The sequence below is a fragment of the Gracilinanus agilis genome, chromosome 2 (assembly GCF_016433145.1).
Source record: "Gracilinanus agilis isolate LMUSP501 chromosome 2, AgileGrace, whole genome shotgun sequence".
Taxonomy (NCBI): domain Eukaryota; kingdom Metazoa; phylum Chordata; class Mammalia; order Didelphimorphia; family Didelphidae; genus Gracilinanus; species Gracilinanus agilis.
Genome location: NC_058131.1, coordinates 656,038,564 through 656,058,032, shown reverse-complemented (window position 1 = coordinate 656,058,032; position 19,469 = coordinate 656,038,564). Strand labels below are relative to the sequence as shown.

Genomic DNA, 19,469 nt, shown 5'->3' with positions numbered 1-19,469 from the left:
GTTCTTAAGGCCATGTTTAAGGGTCAGCATGATGAGAGCTGGTGTTGTCAGTTCCCTTTCCTCATGGCTGCCATTTTTCTTCTGTACCATAGTATATTTTCGTGTCACTGATCTCAAGGGATAGCGTGTATGACGTATTGAGGAGAGTCTGCACCCATCTGCAGGTAATGTTGGGCACTGGCTTTCTCTAGGAGCTGGCCCTGCCTATAGCATCCCTCCCCCCCCCCCCCCAAGGAGGGTCTTGCACGTTCTCCCCCTGAGCTAAGCCTTCTCTAAGGGAATGAAATTGCTATTCTTTCTCTGCCTCGGGATCTGGGGTAATAATGGTGCCAGGCAGGAGTTGGGGGAAGAAAGGGAGGGTAAGGGAAAAGATAGGAAACCAAAGGATAGATTCTAGGGCAGAGTATTCCTGAGCTGAATTTCCCACTCCTCCCCTGTAGCGGAGTGGGCTTTTTAGTCACCACAGCTGTCTGAATGGCTTCTGTGCTCATGGGTATGCTCCAGGTATGCAAGTTGTGTGCTCATCTGCTTTGATGCTCAGTCCTCTCTGGGAGGCCTAGGTTTCTTCTCAGGCAGCCAGATGGTTTCCTTTCCATACTTTAACTTCAGTCTATACCAGTGATTCCCAAAGTGGGCGCCACCACCCCCTGGTGGGTGCTGCAGTGATCCAGGGGGGGCGGTGATGGCCACAGGTACATTCATCTTTCCTATTAATTGCTATTAAAATTTTAAAAATTAATTTCCAGGGGGCTAAGTATTATTTTTTCTGGAAAGGGGGTGGTAGGCCAAAAAAGTTTGGGAACCACTGTTCTATACCAAGGGTCCTTATCCTTTTGTATGCCATGGACCTTTTTGGGTAGGATTAGGTGAAGCTTGTGGATCCCTTCTCAGAATGATATTTTAAATGCATAAAATAAAACACATAAGATTACAAAGGATGCTGATTGTATTTTCTTTTCCAAATGCATGGACCCCCTGTAATCTCAGGTGATCTGGGTCCATTCACCCCAGATTAAGAGTTCCTGATTGGGGCAGTGAGATGGCTCAGTGGATAGAGAGCCAGGCCTAGAGATGGGAAGTCCTACACTTAAATCTGGCCGCAGGCAGTTCCTAACTATGTGACCCTGGGTAAGTCATTCAGTCTTAATTGCCTGCTACTCTTCTGTTTTAGAATCAATACTTGGTATCGATTCTAAAACAGAAGGTAAGGATTTTTTTTTAAAAAGCTACTGATAAGGCCCTCTTCCAATCTCTATTTTAGGCTTGTGGAACGTGCAAGGAACAGGAGGAAAAAGAAGAGTAAACAGGAAAGGAAGGACACTGTAGGGCATTTCCCCCTCAGAAGTGAGGGAACAGAATGAAGGTTCTGATGAAGTAACAGAGTTAATCATCTCTTTGCTTTTGAACCTTGTTCCCCCACATTAGACTGGCATCCCACGAGCTAAACCCTTAGGAGATGAAGTCTTGTGGAACATTAACACTAGAGAGACAATAATTCTTATCTCCTTTATTCTACAGCCTTCCAGTAAGAAGAGTCTGAGTGTAAGAGAATATCCAGATGAACCTGATTCTGAGTCTCTGGTAAGATCTGCCTGTGGGAGCAAAGGGGTGTTGACCCACAGTGACTCTATAAGGAATTGGAAGATCTATGGAACAAGAGGGTTACCTGTTCAGAGGCCTTAAGCACAATGGAGTTAAGATTCAAGATTGCTTTGGTGAATGCCCTCAAAATGGGGACATCTGTTAGCAAAACCATTAATTAGGGTCCTGTTTATACTCCATTCTCACCTATTGGACCTGAATTGATGGTGTACCCCTTTGATTAGTGTGAGTTAGTGGGTTTTCAAATATGTGTGAATTGGTCCCTTAAGGGAAAGTCTAGCCTTTCAACACATTCTTAGCTGAAAAGGTGTAGGTTGATGTAATGGAAATTCCATTGACAAGACGTAGTCAGTTCAGAACCAGGATGATGAAATGAATTAAAACCCTACCATAAGAGGCTTGGTTAGACTGAAGAAGGGAAGACTCCCAGAGGCCATGATAGTTTTCAAGTATTTGTACAGTTGCTATGTGAAGAGAATAACACTTGTTTTGCCTAGACCTAGAAAAGTAGAACTAGAACCAGTGAGTAGAAGTTATGAGGAGAAAGATTATGGCCCACTCTTTCTTTCAAGCCTTGAGATTCTGTTTCCTCATGTGGAAAATGAGGGAAGATGAATTGGATGACCTCTAAGGTACCTTCCATTTCTTTCTGTGATCTTATATTATTTTATGACTGATTTCTGAAGATCTGGGTTCTAGTCTTTGCTCTATGATTTACTCATTTTTTTGGCAAATCACTGTACCTTTGAAGCCCTGATCTGTAAATTGAGTAGGCTGGACTAAATGCTCTGTGATTCTTATTTCACTGGATGGTTCCCTGAATTGTTAAATTAAGGAGTAATCCTTCCTAAGACAACCCCATAGGAAATGTTATCAAAAAGTGAGGCAAATCTTTAGTCTTGGGTTAAAAGGAGGGGTAAAAGGTGAATGAGGTGATTGGAGGAGAAAATGAAGGTAAGGGAAGGTATATAGGAGATAAGGGAAATGGGGTATATAGGAGAGGGCAGCTCAAACAGGTTTATTCACAGAGGCTAGAGACAGAGGATATTGGGGAAATAGGCTGGATCCTTCAAGGCAGGAAAGGTATCTCTAGGGACACAAAGGAGTTGGGCCAGTCAGAAGTGTTTAAATCTGCCTTGAGGGCTTTCTCTTGTTAGTTTCTAAAGTCCCTTGAGGGAGGAGTTGAAAGGCTCCTCCCTGCCAGTGAAACTGATGGCAGCAGGAGGAAGTCTCTGGTAAGGACTTCCTGCCAAGATGGATGTCTGCAGTTCCCTCAAGAAATAAAAGAGAAAATAATTCTTTCCCTCTTCAACCCTTGCCTAGATTTTTGATACAATGATTCACCAGAGGCTTTGAATTGGTAACAAAGGGGTTTTATTCATCTCAGGTTAATCAGAGGGAAAGAGGTTCAGGATTTTCTAACTGCTGCTAGGGAGAGGGGTGATAGTGGGGGATGGGTTGCAGAGAGGTTTAGACTGCGAGAGCCTGCTCTCTCAGTGAGGAATATTTGACTGCCTTTTAAGTAAAGTCTTTATCAAATCACTAAAACTAAGGGTAACTTATTTAAGGATACTCTACTTGTCTGTAGAAACTAAACCCACAATGTCCAATCACCAAGCCTGCCCTTCCACCCAGGGCCCAAAGGAAATTCAGGGGAAGGGGAGGGATGTAAATGGAGAGATCAGGGAGAGGTCCAGAGAAATGAGATAGGTCTAAATTTCCCCAAGACAAATAAGCACAGGCCAAGGCCGAAGCAATTAGGCCAAAGCCAAGCTGAAAGGCCGAAGCCAACAGGCTAAGCCAAAGCAAAAGCCTCCAGTCACAGCAAAAGCCAGAAGGCAAAAGCCCTGTCAGTTGGAACTTCACCTATTTATAGCTTCAAGTTCTAACTGACTTTCTGAAGATTCTAAGATCTTTAACTGACTTTTTGTGACCGTTTGAAAAACAAAAGAAAGCAAAAATTTTCTGTTAGCCACCTCACCTTACAGAAACAATCAGCTATACTATATAGAGATTAGGGATTGGACCTATACTTTCCTCCTGAGTTGAAGGTGGAAAGGCTTTAGAACTGTTATTCCTAAGAATCAATCAATTAATATTTATTAAGCACCTATTATAGGCCCATTTACTTAAACCCATGCTAAGTTCTAAGGCTACAAAGACAAAAGTGAAATGAGACCTATTCTCAAGGAACTTACAATCAAGCCTAGGGCAATACATTTACATATGGATATGGATATAGAATAGATAGGAGGTAATCTTAGGGAGAGGGTACTAGCATCTGGGAAGATAGCTAGAGAAAAGGTTCATGTAGAAGGTAGAACTTAAGTTAAGCCTTGAAGAAAACTGGATTCTAAGAGGTATGGATGAAGAGGGAGTGAATTCTAGGAATTGGAGATAGCCAGAACAAAAGCAAGGAGATAGAGTTCGGTGAATAAGGAAAGAGGCTGGAGTCTTCTTTTAGTAAGAAGAGCAGTTTGACTGGACTGTAATGTGCATGAAGGGGAGACGTGTAGACAAGACTGGAGAGGTAGGTTACAAAGTGAAGGGTTCAAATGCCAGCTCTGGTATTTTCTTTTGTGGAGGCAATAGGGAGACACTGGAGTATATTGAGCAAGGGAGTGACATAGTCAGCCTTGTACCTTAAGAAAATCACTTTGGCTGTAGAGTGGAGAGGGAAGAGATTTGAAATAAGGACTCTATTTGGGAGACTATTGCAATAATCCGGGAGAGAGGTGATAAGAACCCGAGTTCCTGGGGAGGCTACAAGGGTGGAGAGAAGAAGAAGGAAGATGGTATAGATACAGAAATGTCAAGAATTAGTGACTCATTAGATATGTGGGATAAGTGAGAGTTAGGAGTCAAGCATGATACTCAAGTGGCAGACCTGAGTAATTGTAATGATGATGGTATCCTCAACAAAATTTGGGAAGTTTGGAAGAAGTTTATGGGGAAAAAATTAGTTCTATTTGAGACATGTTGAATTTGAGATGTCTTTGGGACTGTTAGTAGAATTTTTTAGTAGGTCATTGGTGATGAGGGGCTGAAGTGCAGGGGAGAGACTAGGGTCAAATATATAGATCTGGAAGTAATTTACATACATTTACTTAAACCCATGGAAGCTGATGTGGACGTTAAATGAGACTAGAAAGGCTCAAGACAGAGTCTTTGTTTATACTCACAGCTGAGAGGGTAACAGATGACAAACCAGCAAAGGATCCTATGAATTGGTTAGACAGAGAGGAAGAGAAGCAAGCAAGATGAAAATACAAAACCCAAAGAGAAGAATATTGCAGGAAGAGTGTGGTCAGCAGCATCAAATGCTAAAGACATTTGGGGGCATTGAGACTGAGAGAAGACCATTATATTCTGTAATTAAGAGATCACTGGTAACTTTAGGGAAAGCAGTTTTGGTTGGGATAAGGCACTCAGGCATATTTGTAAGTGGCAAGAAAGGAGATGCTAGAGGAGACAGATTGACAATTAGAGGAGGGCATGGATCCCAGCTCTGGCTTTACATTTGCCTGACTATATGTTGTAGTGGTGGTTACATGTAGCAGAAGTTATTTGCTATGTGATGCAGAAAAGGAAGAGATTGGGGTGAATATTTAGATCTGGAAGTCATCCATGGAAGCTACTGAGGAAAGCATTTTTCCATTTCATTTTGCTCTGCAGATACATCAGGCTTCCTAATGCTTAGGGGACCAATGGTATTCCATGTTTCCTCTGTCTTCCTGGTGAGAAACCATGTCTAAATCTAGTAATGCTAGCAGAGTTAGCAAAGTTCAGTGACCAACTTGCGTTTAAGTCAGGTCCCCATGTGTGTTTTTTAGAATGGCACTGGCCATTTTCTTTTTGTTTTTCTTTTGCTTTACCAGACCAAACTCCCTCTTGTGACATAGACTGGCACCTGCTCTGCAACTTAGAATATTAGAGTCTCCTGGGGCACCGAGGGGTTCAGTGACTGCCCCAAGCACTGATCAGCATGTGTCAGAGGTGACACTTGAACCCATATCTGGATGTCTCTAATACTAGATCTCTAGCCACCCTTCTCCTTCTACCCTCCACTTTTTTTTTAGCCCATTAGCTTATCCACTTAAGAAAGGCAGCAACTTCTTCGACAGAAGGTCCACTTTCTTTGGAAGCTCATGTGCCAACATAGAAATTGCCTTTAGATGAGTAGAGAGGGACCTGGATATCCCGTATCATAATACAACATGAGAACAGAAGAGAGGAGGAGGTCAGTCTTGAGAGTTAACTTGAGCAATGGCTTAGAAATGATATTGAGAGATATGTAAAGTTTCTAGGTAACAAACGTTTAGCCAAGAGCATTATTCTTAATTCTCATCCTCCTTGAAGGAGTATTTGAGGACTGGTTTCATGGTGGGATATGCTAGCTTCCCCAAAGAGTCATCCAAATTTTCTTGACAAGGATTAGGGCAAACTCCACCTGGACCGTCTGAGACAGAGCATGACTTGTTTTCTGGATTCAGCTGAAGGAAAAATGCACCGGGCTTGGTTAATTTTTAAGATAACATCACAGTTCTACATCAGCAGCTTTCAGTGAAATTGTTTTCTCTCGATACAGGGAAAATGAGAGAGGTCTGGAGGAGATGGCAAATGAGTGGGTTGTTTGTAATCTGTCTCGGCCCTACTTTGGCTGAAGGAATGATGGAACTGGTGCTTTGGGGCATTTGGGAAGCATTGATTGGGTCTGTTTCCAGCTTACACTGAACCCTGGCATCACACATATTCCAGTGGAACTTTCCTTTTCTTATCTGTTTTCAGACCACAGTAGGAAGGGTATTCATTCACTTTCGTTTTAGATTAAAGATTCAAAGAGAGCTGGTTGAGTCAATAAGAGAGACAGTGAGCTTGGAAGATGGTGGGAGAGCATCTCCTTGTTGTCATGGTGATGGCTTCCCACAGCTCTGAACATAACTCAGGGTAATGAAAGAACTTGGAGGAAGTCTTGGACCAATCCCCCATCTTAAAGGAGCCTCCTGGGGACGGGGTGGTGGTAACTATTTTGAGGGTAGTGGTGGGACTGAGATCTCTCTCTTCCACAGGAAGGTCTTGTTCCAGAAATGAAATGGAGAAAGATGTCCCCACCTCCATTGTCTCTGTCCCTCTCTGATGATGTCTTCCCCTGCATTCACCGGGGATCTTTGAGCAGCCTGGCCACCAAGGAAAGCTCTTTCTCCTCTGAGAAACCCCTGGCATCTGGTGAGCTTGGGAGTTGGAGGGGTAAGGTTAAGTGGAGACCTTTGACCCATTTCCCTTCCTATTCTGCCAGCTCATTTGTGTAAACTTCTGAATTCTGATGAGCTTAGAAAATGGGAGAGGAGAAAAGGGGAGGAGGGAGTTTTTGAAGTAAAACTAAAATAAAAACATTTAGACTTTTTGTTAAAGAGGAAATGCAGTCTATTACCTGGGATGGACAAACCTGGCCTCTCTGGGTCATCTGTATCAGCCCTTACAGAGGACCTGCAATTGCCTCCACACAAACCTTTGTGTTTGTTTTTTTTTTTAGAGTTAACTGTGTGTCGGGGAGGCAGGGGGCTTTCAAAGAGTTTGTTTGGTTACTGCTGAAAGCCTTGCAACAAAACCCATTTTTAAAAGTCCTTATTCTAGTTAAGAACCCAGAGTAACAAACTTGGTTCCCAGGAAAAGGACTGGAGGTAGGATTCCTTGGGCTGTATCCTAGTGACAGAACTTTATGCCAGGGAAGCTTGTCTTTTCTAAAACAGCATCTGAAGAGATTCTGTGCTTTAATGGGAGTGGGAGTTGGGCACACCAAGGATCACAGGTTCTTCTGTGCTTCCATTTCAGATAATGCCATCCACACAGAGGAGGAGCTGGAAGGGGAACCTGAAGGGAGCCCAGAGCTGAGGCCCTGGGATTATCAGCTGCTCAAGGTCTTCTTTCTATTGTAAGTGTATGTATGCTGTGAGAAATGGGTTTAGAGCCTCACATTAGGGGTGAGGACCTTTGGGTATTGTGGGATCGTCCCAAGCATCATGGAGAAGAATTTTCCCTGGCAGATTTCCAGTTCAGCTGCTTCCAAATAGTGTCAGAATGTTGAAACTGGAAAGGAGTACAAGAACATCTAATCTAATCCCCTCATTTTACAGAGAAGGAAAAAGAGGGGTGAAGCAGTTTGACCAAGGTGACATGACTAGTTTGCTTTCTAATTTCTTTTATCTCTTTATATTGGAAGTATGAGGAACTAGAGCTCATCCTTGGGGTTTCTCATGTGCTGACTGGCACGTCTACATATGGTTTGTCAAAGTCACCCCTCCTACTCCTTTTTTTTTCAGATTTAAATATTTTATTTTTTTAGAAAAATTTTCCATGGTTACATGATTTTTGTTTTTACTTTCCTCTTCACCTCCCCTTTACCACTGCCCCCCCCCCCATATCCAATGAGCATTTCCACTGGTTTTAACCTGTGTGATCAATCAAGACTCATTTCCATATTATTGACAGTTGCATTGGTGTGGTCATTTAGTGTCTACATCCCCAACCATGTCCGCATCAACCCATGTGTTCACCCCTCCCACTCTTAGTGTACATATGGGTTAATTTTTACGGTAAGTCTTGAATATTGTAATAATAAGCCGCACTGTGGATACTATCTCCAATATCTCCTATGAGCCTTGATAAGGACGATTTTTCCATTTCCCAATAGTAGACCCAGCCAGGGGGTAGTTAGAGTTCTCACATGGGATTTCTCACCTATAACCGCTCACTTCTAAGCCACAAACTTTGGACTTTATCCATTCCAGAAATATCTCATCATTTTAAAAAATCAAACGTCCAGATATAGGGGACTTCTGGAGAGGACGTTCCATTAGCCAAAAGCAGATGTGTACCTGCTTTGTTACTTAGAGTCTTAGAGAGATCCCCAAGTCCTTAAGAGGTTGGGACTCACCCAGAGCCACACACAGCTAGTATACAAGAAAGGCTAGAACTAGTTGACTTTGAGATCAGTTCTCTATCCATGACACTATGATGCCTCTCTCATTATTTTAAGGAGCATAATATAGTCTCCAGAGCTAAATTTTAATGCAATCTTCCTTTGAAGTAGAGATGCATGCTTGCATATGTGGATTATTCAGCCCTTTGAGGAGTGGCAAGGATGGATGGCCCCTCAAAGTAAATCATAGATTAGGAATCTCTATAGGGTTGGAGCTGGAAGTTCCTAACTGAGTTCGGTGGAGGGTCTTAAAAATCTAGACTCCAGTTGTAATCAGCAGCATCTTCTCCTTTTTTGTTCTTAAACCCCTAGGTTTGGGGTTCATCTTGTGCTGCTAAATGGTTTATGCATATATTTGTGAGGAGAGGTTGCTCATCTTTTAGCACCTTCTTTGCACAAAGTTGGTAGAAGGAACTGTTAATTTGTTTTTCTTCCAGAATCAGAGCTTTTCAGAGAGAGGGGAAGATTGCTTGTAGACTTAAACCTGTGGAGTAGGCTCCTTTCACAAGTTAATTGGGTAACTTGTCAGTTAACTCCTTCCTTTTTTAAAGCTCTCACTGTGAGTAACTGAAGGATGGGCTCGTGGGAACTTGACCTAGGTTATTTCTTCCTTCCTTCTCAAATCTGCAGAAGGGGCAAGAAAAAATGTGCTGAGTAAGTAAGTGCTAGCTCGTTTACTCTTTGGTTCTGATACATTATTCCATGAAAGTATTCAAAAATCCCATTATTTTCTTTCAAACTAGGGAAATTATATCCCAAATGCTTTTCTCCTCCTTTTGAGAGGGGGATCAAAGGAGCACAAACTTTATTTGGGACAAATTTGGGTTTGGTGGTTTACCAAAAAGGGATATGTCAGGCCTAGGAGACAGCTATTGCAAAGAATGACTGATTCTAATGATTCTATACGTCATTATGGGGGACCATAGATATCATCTAGTGCAGTGGTTCTCAAAGAGACCTCAAGGGAGGCCCCTAAGATCCTTTCATGAGGTCCACTAGGTCAAAACTCTTTTCATAATACTAAGTGAGAATTTATTTTTTATTTACTATATTAATTCCTTTTTAAGGGTCATGGATTAGAGAGGATTTTTGTGTATTCCTTCATCTGAGTTTTGGGTCAGAGGCTCTGCTTTTTACATATTCTTTGCTTTAGGAATCCTAAGGAATGTCTCCCTTTTAACAAAAATTGGTTAATAAATGAAGGAGACTAGGACGCTTTTTCGGTTTGTGTGATCTCTGTCACATGAGGATGGGTGGATAGATTGATGGACCATGCCTTGATTAACTATTTACCTATCTGAAATGTCTTGGGATGTTCAGGGGAGAAGCTGAATAACAAACTCCTAAAACTCTATTTATGGATCTGCCACAGGGGACTTGGGGTCTTTCGTCATCTAGAGGGCCAATGGCTATCACTTTATGGTTATAATGTTAGCATAATCAAAAAACTGACATTATTGCCCAAAAATCAGTCTCTTGAAATAATTTTAATCATAACAATTAAGATGTTTTAATTTCTAACATAGCAAATATTGAAATATAACCCATATAAACAAAAGCTCTTTAGGGTTTCCTCAATACTTTTTAAGGGCATAAAGGGGCCTTTGAACCAAAAAAGCTTGATGATTGATGGTGTGGTGCAATCCCCACATGTTACAAATGAAGAAACTGAGATCCAGAGAAGTTCCATGACTAATCTGAGTTCACATGAGTAGTAGCAGGTTCAGATTCAAACCCAAGCCCTATGACTCTAAATCTAGTATTTCTTCCACTAGATCAGGTTGCATCTCAGGAGCCAGTTGTGGAAGTAATGCCATTTTAAACCTGCCTGTGACTACATTTTAGAACAATGATCCCTAAATGGTTTCTCATTATCCTAATGTTCTGTTTGATTGTGCTTAAGGTTCCATGAGAAAATTCCAATACCGTTTTCTCCATTAAACTATTACTTATGAAATTATATTTGTTTAAAAAATATTTCCTCCAATAAAGTTCTAACCTGATGCTTCATTTGGTTTGGGGGTGATCCTTAAATAAACCCAAATCAATTACTTGAGGACCAGTCTCTCTAAGTTTGGTAAGGCTCATCACTGGTCATTTGGGTGGCTTAGAGCAACTCATGAAATCTCCTACTAAGGCCTGAAGGGATCATGAGCTGTGTCCAAAGGGAGATTAATTTCAGAGTTTCAGTGGAAGTATATGTACAACAAAATCACTTCCTCCAACAAGGTAACCCATCCTCACTTACGCATCTTGGCAATTCTTGTCCATATCCCAAAATCCTTCATAATGGGTTCACTTAACAAGCTAGGCAAGTGGTCCTCTAGATATTTACCAATTTATGGATACCGAAGCAGTAGTTAGGCTGTCCATATTTTATACCTTGCTCTCACTACATGGTGAGCTCATCACCCTTTATGCCATTTCTTGCCTCAACCTACTTAGGGCCATCATACATTTCTCCATTGTTTTTTGAACTACTTGTAATTTTGACTTTTCAGAGATCATGGTGTTCCATGATTTGTTGCCAGATGATATCACTGGGAAAATGCTGGTGTTCAAAAAAGGTTTTTAGTGTGTGTCAGAGAAAATCTCTAGATTGATGTAAGTACTCCACAATTTCCCAAGGGCAGATAGCCTACTATCTCCCTTTAATTCTGGACCCCATGCATTGTCCAGCTGCAGGACCTAAGACATCATGCACTGATATGTCAGCTCAGTGAGTCATCCTTCTGACTGCATATCAGAGTCTAAACAACATGCATTCTTCATCCGTTTGCTTTTTTTCTGTGTAAATTGTCAATCAGAACTTATTTGTATTGCTACAGATCTCACATGAGAAATTCTATAATATTCTGAGGCTTGATGTAATCAGGACAATGTTGTATGTAATCAGGAAAATCTGGTGGACCTCAGCTTCTCTTTCATTTAGAGCCTGTACTGGACATCCTCCTATGTGACAGTGGCAAACACCCTTGGCGAATCTCTCTCTCTCTTTTTGACAGACTCTTTTAGAGGCAGTTAGATGGTATGGTGGATAGAATAGTAAGCCTGGAGTTGGGAAGATCTGAGTTTAAATGTGTCCTTAGATGACTGGGTAAGTCATTTTATCTCTGCCTGCCTCAGTTTCCTCAACTATAAAAGAGGGATAATAATAGCATTTACCTCCCAGGATTATTATGAGGATTAAATGAGTTAATTTTTGTAAAGCACTTAGGAAGCTGACACATTGTTTAATTGCTTAATAAATGCTTGTTTCTTCTTTCCTTCCTGAATATGATCTCTAGTTTTGTGGCAGTGAGATAGGGCAGTCGATCAAGCACCAGGTCTGGATTCTGGAAGTCCTGAGTTCAAATCCAATTTTTGACCTTTACTAACTGAGGGACTGTAGGCAAGTCACTTAATCTGTTTGCCTCTGTATCCTTATCTGTAAAATTGGGATAATTATAGTAATTATCTCTCAGGGTTGCTGTAGAATGTCTGGCACATAGTAGGTGCTAAAAATGTTAATTATTACTGCCATTGTTACTATTGTCTTGCTTTATATTAACAATCAAAAGATTGTAGAATTAAGCTTTCTTCTTTTTACCTATCAAAGACTCTTCTGTGGATGTACCATATATGTGAGAGATGTCTTATGGAATCAAATAGTTTTCAAAATAATCAATAAACAAAAACAATAGGATTATATAGGCTTTCAGTCATGTATATGGCTATAAAGATGTGGCTTTTCTGAAATGTTTTTATTTTCTCATTTCTTTCGTTTTATGTCTATTAAACTAAAAACTAAAAAAAAAAAGGTATGTTCTATGATAGAATTTCTTTTGTGAAAGCCTGACTATTCCATTCTCATTTTTTCATCAAGGATATCCTAGATACATGTATTGATCCAAAGTAGGCCTATGGGTTGGTAGTTCAATAGTTTTGACTTTTTAACTGTACTAATATTCTCCATGATTTTTTCCAATTCATTATCTTCCTCTTTTTCAGATATCTTAAGAATTAGTTTTTCAATATCTGCAGAATGATGTTGCCTTGGGGGGGCAGCTAGATGGCTCAGTGGATTGAGAGCCAGAAGGTCCTGAGTTCAAATTTGGCACCCAACATTTCCTAGCTGTGTAACTGTGGGCAAGTCACTTAACCCCATTGCCTAACCCTTAATGTTCTTTTGCCTTATTGAATTTGAGATGGCAGGAAAGGTTATTTTTTTTTAAATAAACATTATTTTAAGAAAAAAGAATTCTCTCATATTAGAATGTAAGATTGTCTTGCTTACTTGCATTTGTATCTTTAGCACTTAAAATGCCTGGCACATATTAAGTAGTTAGGAAATGCTTCATTTATATGCCTGATCTAATCTAGCTGCTTTTTTCCCCTTCTATTTTCTTTAAGGCGATTTCCACTTCATACTGACATCAGAGACTTGAGATGCTTTGTTGACCTGGATGAAAATAGTTCTTATGGAAATGTTATAGTCATTTCATATCTGGAGTGTCTTCCCAATAGTCCCACTAATCTCATTTATGACAGTCTTATCTGTTCCATTATTTCAAGGAGCCTTCAAACTTATTCTCTGGCCATATTCTCAACAACAGTTTTATCATTAGATTTATAACTTCCCCTACACACTAGTTCTTGAACCCTGAAAGGGATATGTCAGTCTACTCTGCTATGGTAACCCTCTCCATCTCCTTGATTTTCCTGACCAAAGTGAGCCTTCCAAACCACAACTCCTTTATGGGTATTATCTTCCCATATTATAAATGTAAAGTCATCAAGAGCAGGCACATGTCTTTGATGTCCCCTGTTCTTAGAGTAAGAGGCTAATGTTTTTTCATTTGCTTATTCCTATAAATGTGGGCAGAGAATTTTTCATCAGTATTTTGTCCTTCTAGTTTCATCTTTAAATGCTCTGAGGATAATTTGGCTTAACTGGATCTCACATGGATTTGTTTTCTTCCTTCATTGATTTTCCTCTATCATGAGGTAATACAGCCAATAATCTTCCACTTTGCTATCCTGTAAGATTCTGTAAAATTGGTATTGTCCTCTCACTGCCAACTCTCTCCATTTGGCAAGGAGATAAAATGTTGTCTAAGACATTTCCTGGGCTTTTTTGGTCTTGTTATAGCAGCTATTTTATATATGTTGGAATTTATGTTAATATCTTTTCCTTTATCCATTTTCCATTTTGGAAGTTTTAGGTCAGACAGGAACTTTTTTATTATGTGTACATATATACACATACATATATACATATGCACAATTGCATATACACACATAGATACACATAGATAGATATAAACATACATACATATAGGCATACCTTGGATATATTGCAAATTTGATTACAGATCACCACAGTAAAGTGAATAAAGCAGGCCACACATATTTTTTGGTTTCTCAGTGAATATAAAAAGTATATTTAATGATGTAGTCTATTAAATGTGAGATAATATTACATCTACAAAAGTAACATGTATACATTAATTTAAAATCTTTTATTGCTAAAAATGCTAAATTTCAATGAGTTGTCATCATTGCTGGTGGAGGATCTTGCCGCCGTGTTGATAGTTGCTGACAGATCAGGGTGGTTATTGCTGAAGGCTGAAGTAGTTGTGGCAATTTCTTAAAATAAGACAATAATGAAGTTTGCTATATCATCTGACTCTTCCTTTCATTTCAACACTTAGAGGCCACTGCAGGGTTATTAATTGGCCTAATTTCCATATTGTTACATCTCACAGAACAGGGAGGCCTGAGGAGAGGGAGAGAGATTGGGAATGGCTGGTTGCTGGAGCAGACAGAACACACAAAACATTTCTCAATTATGTTTGTTGTCTTATATGAGCATGCTTTGTGGCACCCTAAAACAATTATGATGGTAATATCAAAGATCATTGATCACAGATCACCATAACCAGATATAATAATGAAAAAGTTTGAAATATTGTGAGAATTACCCAGATGTATCTACAGATACAGAGATACAGTGTTATCTGGCACTGATAGATTTGCTTAATACAGGATTGCCTCAAACTTTTAATTTGTAAAAAATGTAGTGTCTGTGAAATGCAATAAAATGAGGTATGCCTAGATATAGAATCATTTCCTCTGGCGCTCCTTTTGATTTTTTGTTCTGGTGAGCCAATGGTCTAACTGAAGAAAGATTGTTGATTAGGAATGACTCCTATATTAATAACCTGTCCATAAAGATAAATTTCCTCTTCTGTGATGCTATTCAAGGTTTACAACATTCTTCTTGAAAAATGTACATAGGACTTAATAGGTTTGAGAATGATGAAATGCCATTTCTTGTCCTGGGAGGAATGTTGAAAATAACTCCACCAATTTCTGTCTTTGAGCACTGGCTTACCTAAGTTTGGAAAGAATAAACACCAGAAACTTGAAAAGGTTGAAAGGTGGTGAGGATTTTTGGGTATAGTAATTCATAAAATCTTTTACTAAGGGATGAAGAAATTATCTCCTCTCTAGTGACAGCCTCATTGTTATCCTTCCATAGCTGTAACTACCTTTTATAATTCTGATTTCATTTTTAACCTTTAATGTTTGTTTGTATTTTTTTAACCTTTATTTTATGTCTTGGAATTGATACTAAGTATTAGTTCCAAGACAGAAGAGCAGTAAGGGCTAGGAAGTTGAAGTTAAGAGACTTGCCCAGGGTCACACCGCCAGTAAGTATCTGAGATCACATTTGAATCCAGGACTTTCTGTGTCCAGGCCTGGCTCTCTATCCATTGAGCCACCTAGATGCTACTAAATTATTATCCTAAAAATGGATTGAGTCTTAGCATACCCTTTCTAGGATAAAGGAATTATTAGAAGTCATGAAATCATAGGCCTTGGAAAATAATTTAAGCATCAGTACATTTATGCATTGGATTTATAGTCAGAGAACCTGGGTTCAATTCCAAGTTTTCCTTCTTATTATTTGTGGGACCCTGGGCAAATTTCCTAACCTTTCTCGACCTCAAGGGGACTTTCAAAGGCCCTTTTTGTGATGAAGCTCTGATCCCATGATCAAAAAGACATTATATGTGGTGAATTTTTTAGTATGAAGGTTGATTCCTTTCCCATTTCCTATCTTCCTAAAGTACTTCTCCTTTCTCCCTTTATTTTGCAAGTGTTCAACACTCTTAGCCCCTCTAGGACAGCATTTATGGATGACAGTAATTGTATAGCTTTGGTCCTCAGACATCACAGCACTACAAATGTTGCTTAAGAGCTAGGAAGGGCATCAGAGGCCATCTGGTCTTACCAACGTCCATGAGACTTCTTTCCCCTCCTCACTCTGTCTCAGTCACAGATAGATGTCAGGAGCAATTTCTAAAAGCAGGAAACTGATTGCATGCTGTGGTGGGAAGAACTGCCCAGTGTTGACATCTAGGTTAGAGACCTGGGTCTGGGGACCTTGGGGAAACCACTCAAACTCTTGGGTTTCTATTTCCTCATCTGTAAAATGGGAATCATGATACACAATGATCATATAACATGATGCATATGTAGCATTTTAAGGCGTTACTCTTTTTAATCATCAGCAGTACTACTGTAGAGTCTTGAGAACTGTGAATTCTGAAGATACTGTTAAAGGTCTCATGGCATGGGTTGAGTTGCTTCTGAAGGGAAGCATTTTAGTTTTAGTTTTGAGAGGTGTAGGAACTTGATTCCTGTAGGGGTAGGTTTGTGGAATATAAATGTATTGAGGTTTAAATTTCTTGTCCCTAAAAGATTTTTTCTGAAGATTAAAAATTCCAGGGTTCCAAAGTAAAGGCTACAGTAGGATAGCTGAGGGGCCTGGCAGGCCCTAAGTAGGAAATCAAGATAAATATACAAAGAGGGTAGGGGATTACGGAGGGTTATATGGGTTTTCCTTAATATGTTAACTTCCTCTGGCTTTGTGGCTATTTTTACCCCAATACTTGCTGGTTAAGCCCTCCTAAACATCTCTATAAAGAGTAGAACTCATTGGCCTTCCCGGACCTGGAGCCTGATGGTCAGAAAGTCATTCAGTACCCAGGAGGTCTTGAGAGCAAGGGAGCCAATCCCAGGAGATGCAGTAATGGAAGAAGACAACTCTTATAGATACTTGGCTGGAGCCCTTAAAAAAAAAAGGCCTAGTTCGGAGTAGGTAGCCCTAGTTTATTGTCCCAAGAGTCTTGTTCCCCTTGGTTACTAGAAGGAAATGAGCCTGAGTCTGAGACGCGGCCCCCAGTTCCTTCTGATGCACAAAGATTTTGGCCATATGTTCAAAAGGCACTGAATAGTCTGCAAAAATCAGACAAGTGGGATTCTCTTTGGAGAGGCTGATCCAGACACTGCTTGCTTTCTTGTTTCCCTAGGATCTGCCTCCTGGTTGTGTCATCATCCTATATGGCATTTCGAATCTTCCGTCTGGAGCAGCAGCTGTGCTCTCTGAACTGGGACTCTGTCTCCTATAGACACAGGTGAGGTTGTCCTCCTGAGACCCCGGGGGGACACAAGAAAATGTGCTCCAGACCACATCCTCCTTGTCCTCCTCCTCCTGGGCTCTAAGTGGGCTGGACCTAGGGTTCCTAGAGAGGGGATCTAGGCAGACTAAGGCTACAAATCTCTCCAAATCTCATTCCTAAGGGACTTGGCCATACATTGCCAGGTAGAACGGAAGTGAAGACTGGAAACTTTTCCCTGCTCTCATCCTCTTCCCCAATCCTGCCCCCCTTCCACTTACCCCCAGCCTACGGCTGGCTATTACCTTCCATGAATCTTGGGCTCTTTCCATGTGGCAGGTGACAGCCGTGGGAGTTATGCGTGTCCCCTTTCCAAGAAGGGAGCCCTCCAGGTCGAGCTTCCAACAGTAGTTGCCCCTCGGTTTGTGTTGCTGAAATGCCAAGAATGGAGTCTTAATGAAAAGATTTCTAATTTTCCTGCCATCTTGAATACCTGACCTGAAGTACCTGTTTATGAAGGAATTCTCTCCTGACTTTATTGGATTCAGCTCAGCAAATGGAGAAACTAGCTGTGGGATCCTGTGTCTCGGTTTCAGCCGTCGGCAGTGAGCAGGGGAAACAGGCCAAGCTGCTTCTCAGAAATGGTTGCTCTGGGCTGGCAGCGTTTTTTGGAAAGCACATCAGGAATGGGGCTCATTGAGGTCACTCCCACTCTTATGTCCCTCACTCCAGTGTCTGTGGGTTCTGAGGATTGAATCTCAATGCTGTTCATTCCTTGTATTTCTCTGAACTAGCCTTCACTTGGAGGCCTCAACTGTGCCCAAAAGAATTACTTCCTCTGGGCTCTCTGGAAGTCCTACTCAGGTTAAGTAGAACACCCGAAGCCACGGGGCATTTGGCTGCTGGAGTAATTAGACATGAGCTCAGGACAAGGCTGACTTGGAAAAAGGGGAGACAGATGGTGCTTCTTAACGGAGAGGGAGAAGCGGCAGCAATAAAAGGTGGGCTATGCTTGTCCTTGTAGCCAAGTGGAGCTGTGCCTGGCCGCCTGGGGCAAAGCAGGAAGGGCAGCAAGGGGGAGATGAGAGGGCATCCAGCATCTTCCCAGGGCCATCTGGGGATGGGTAGGCTGTGGGAGGAAAAGGGAGACATCCCAAAGGCTATTTTTGCTGAATCTGTGCCTATGTTAGAACCGTTTTCTACCCTTTGCAAGGAGGCCAGGGAAGAGACAGGCCACAGGTTACTGGTCAATCAGTCAGGGCCAGTGTTTTTGCTTGAGTTATGTAAGTCACTGTCAGAGCTAAACTTAGTGAATAATTGTGCCTTTAATCTATACCATTATTCTTGAATATATACTTTCAGCTCTCCTTCACAAAGGGTAGCCTGGATTACAGCTTCATTTTCTGGAAATTTGAGCTGGTGTTGATTATTAGGATGGTGTAGACTTTTTAGGGAAACAACTTGCTAATCTTGAACTCCCCATCCTTGGAGAAGGGGAAACAGTTTCTGATTTTCCGGCAAAAAATAACTCTACAACTTCTTCCTGAGTCCAAGAGAGTTGGGAGAAGCAGAAGGAAATGAAGTTGGCTGAAAAGGTGGTAATTGGTATCATGAGCCCCAGTGCAACAGCCCTGCTCTCACAATTTCCTCTGTTTAGCACCTCCACCCCCACCCCATACCGAATTCCTGTAGTTTCCATTAACTTCTTTTTCTAATCTTTGACTAGCTTAGTCCCAGGGACAGGCAGGGAGCCTATGCCCTCTCCCTAATGTTTAAGTTCAGGCCAAGAAGGGAACGAAGGAGAAGGGAGCATGCCAAGGACATAACAGATGGCCAAACAGAAATGATGATGTTGAAAAGTTCCCACCCTGTTGTTAACCACCCTCCCTTCCTGAAGATTCCTGAGAGTGACTCCCTGGCCACTGAGATGTTCCTCTTTGGATCCTGGAGAGAGAAAATGGGAGTGTCAAGCTTGGAAGTGGACATATCACTGAAAGGAAGCCACAGCTTCCTGGGACACTCCACAGGTGTTCCAAACAAAGGGCTAGGGGAGATGCTCATGAGACTTCCTGGACTGAACTCTGCAACATTAATGAATGCTGCTCTAAACTGGAATGTACTGCCCCTCCTGAGGAGCTCCTGGATCTGTCACTACCTCCAACTCTTCCTCTTGTCCTCGTCCTTCGCAGCTCTGACAGAACTGGGAAGCGGAAGCCATCTCAGTCACTGAATCCTAGAGTGGGAAGGGACTTTGGATATGGTCTAGTTCAACCAGAACCCAAAGCTTGAATCCCCCACTACAATGCCTTCAGCAAGTAGCCCTCCAGACTTCTCAGGGTAGGGAATGTATGACCTCATGAGGCAACCCATTCAATTTCTGGGAAGCTCTAAGTGTTAAGAAGTTTTTCCTTATATTGGAACAAAATTTGCTTCTCTGAAAT

General features: G+C 41.2%; 1 protein-coding gene across 1 annotated transcript in view; it reads left to right on the top strand.

Moving 5' to 3' along the window:
• The window catches only part of GRAMD2A (GRAM domain containing 2A), a 33,748-nt gene extending 16,261 nt beyond the window's left edge, over positions 1-17,487 (top strand). Inside the window, exons 7-12 of the mRNA XM_044660231.1 lie at positions 93-164; positions 1,519-1,581; positions 6,672-6,828; positions 7,435-7,534; positions 16,942-17,046; positions 17,368-17,487. Coding sequence (XP_044516166.1) covers positions 93-164; positions 1,519-1,581; positions 6,672-6,828; positions 7,435-7,534; positions 16,942-17,046; positions 17,368-17,371 — 501 coding nt within the window. The 3' untranslated portion in view covers positions 17,372-17,487. The remainder of the gene's footprint in view (positions 1-92; positions 165-1,518; positions 1,582-6,671; positions 6,829-7,434; positions 7,535-16,941; positions 17,047-17,367) is intronic.
• The last annotated feature ends 1,982 nt before the right edge of the window (positions 17,488-19,469 follow it).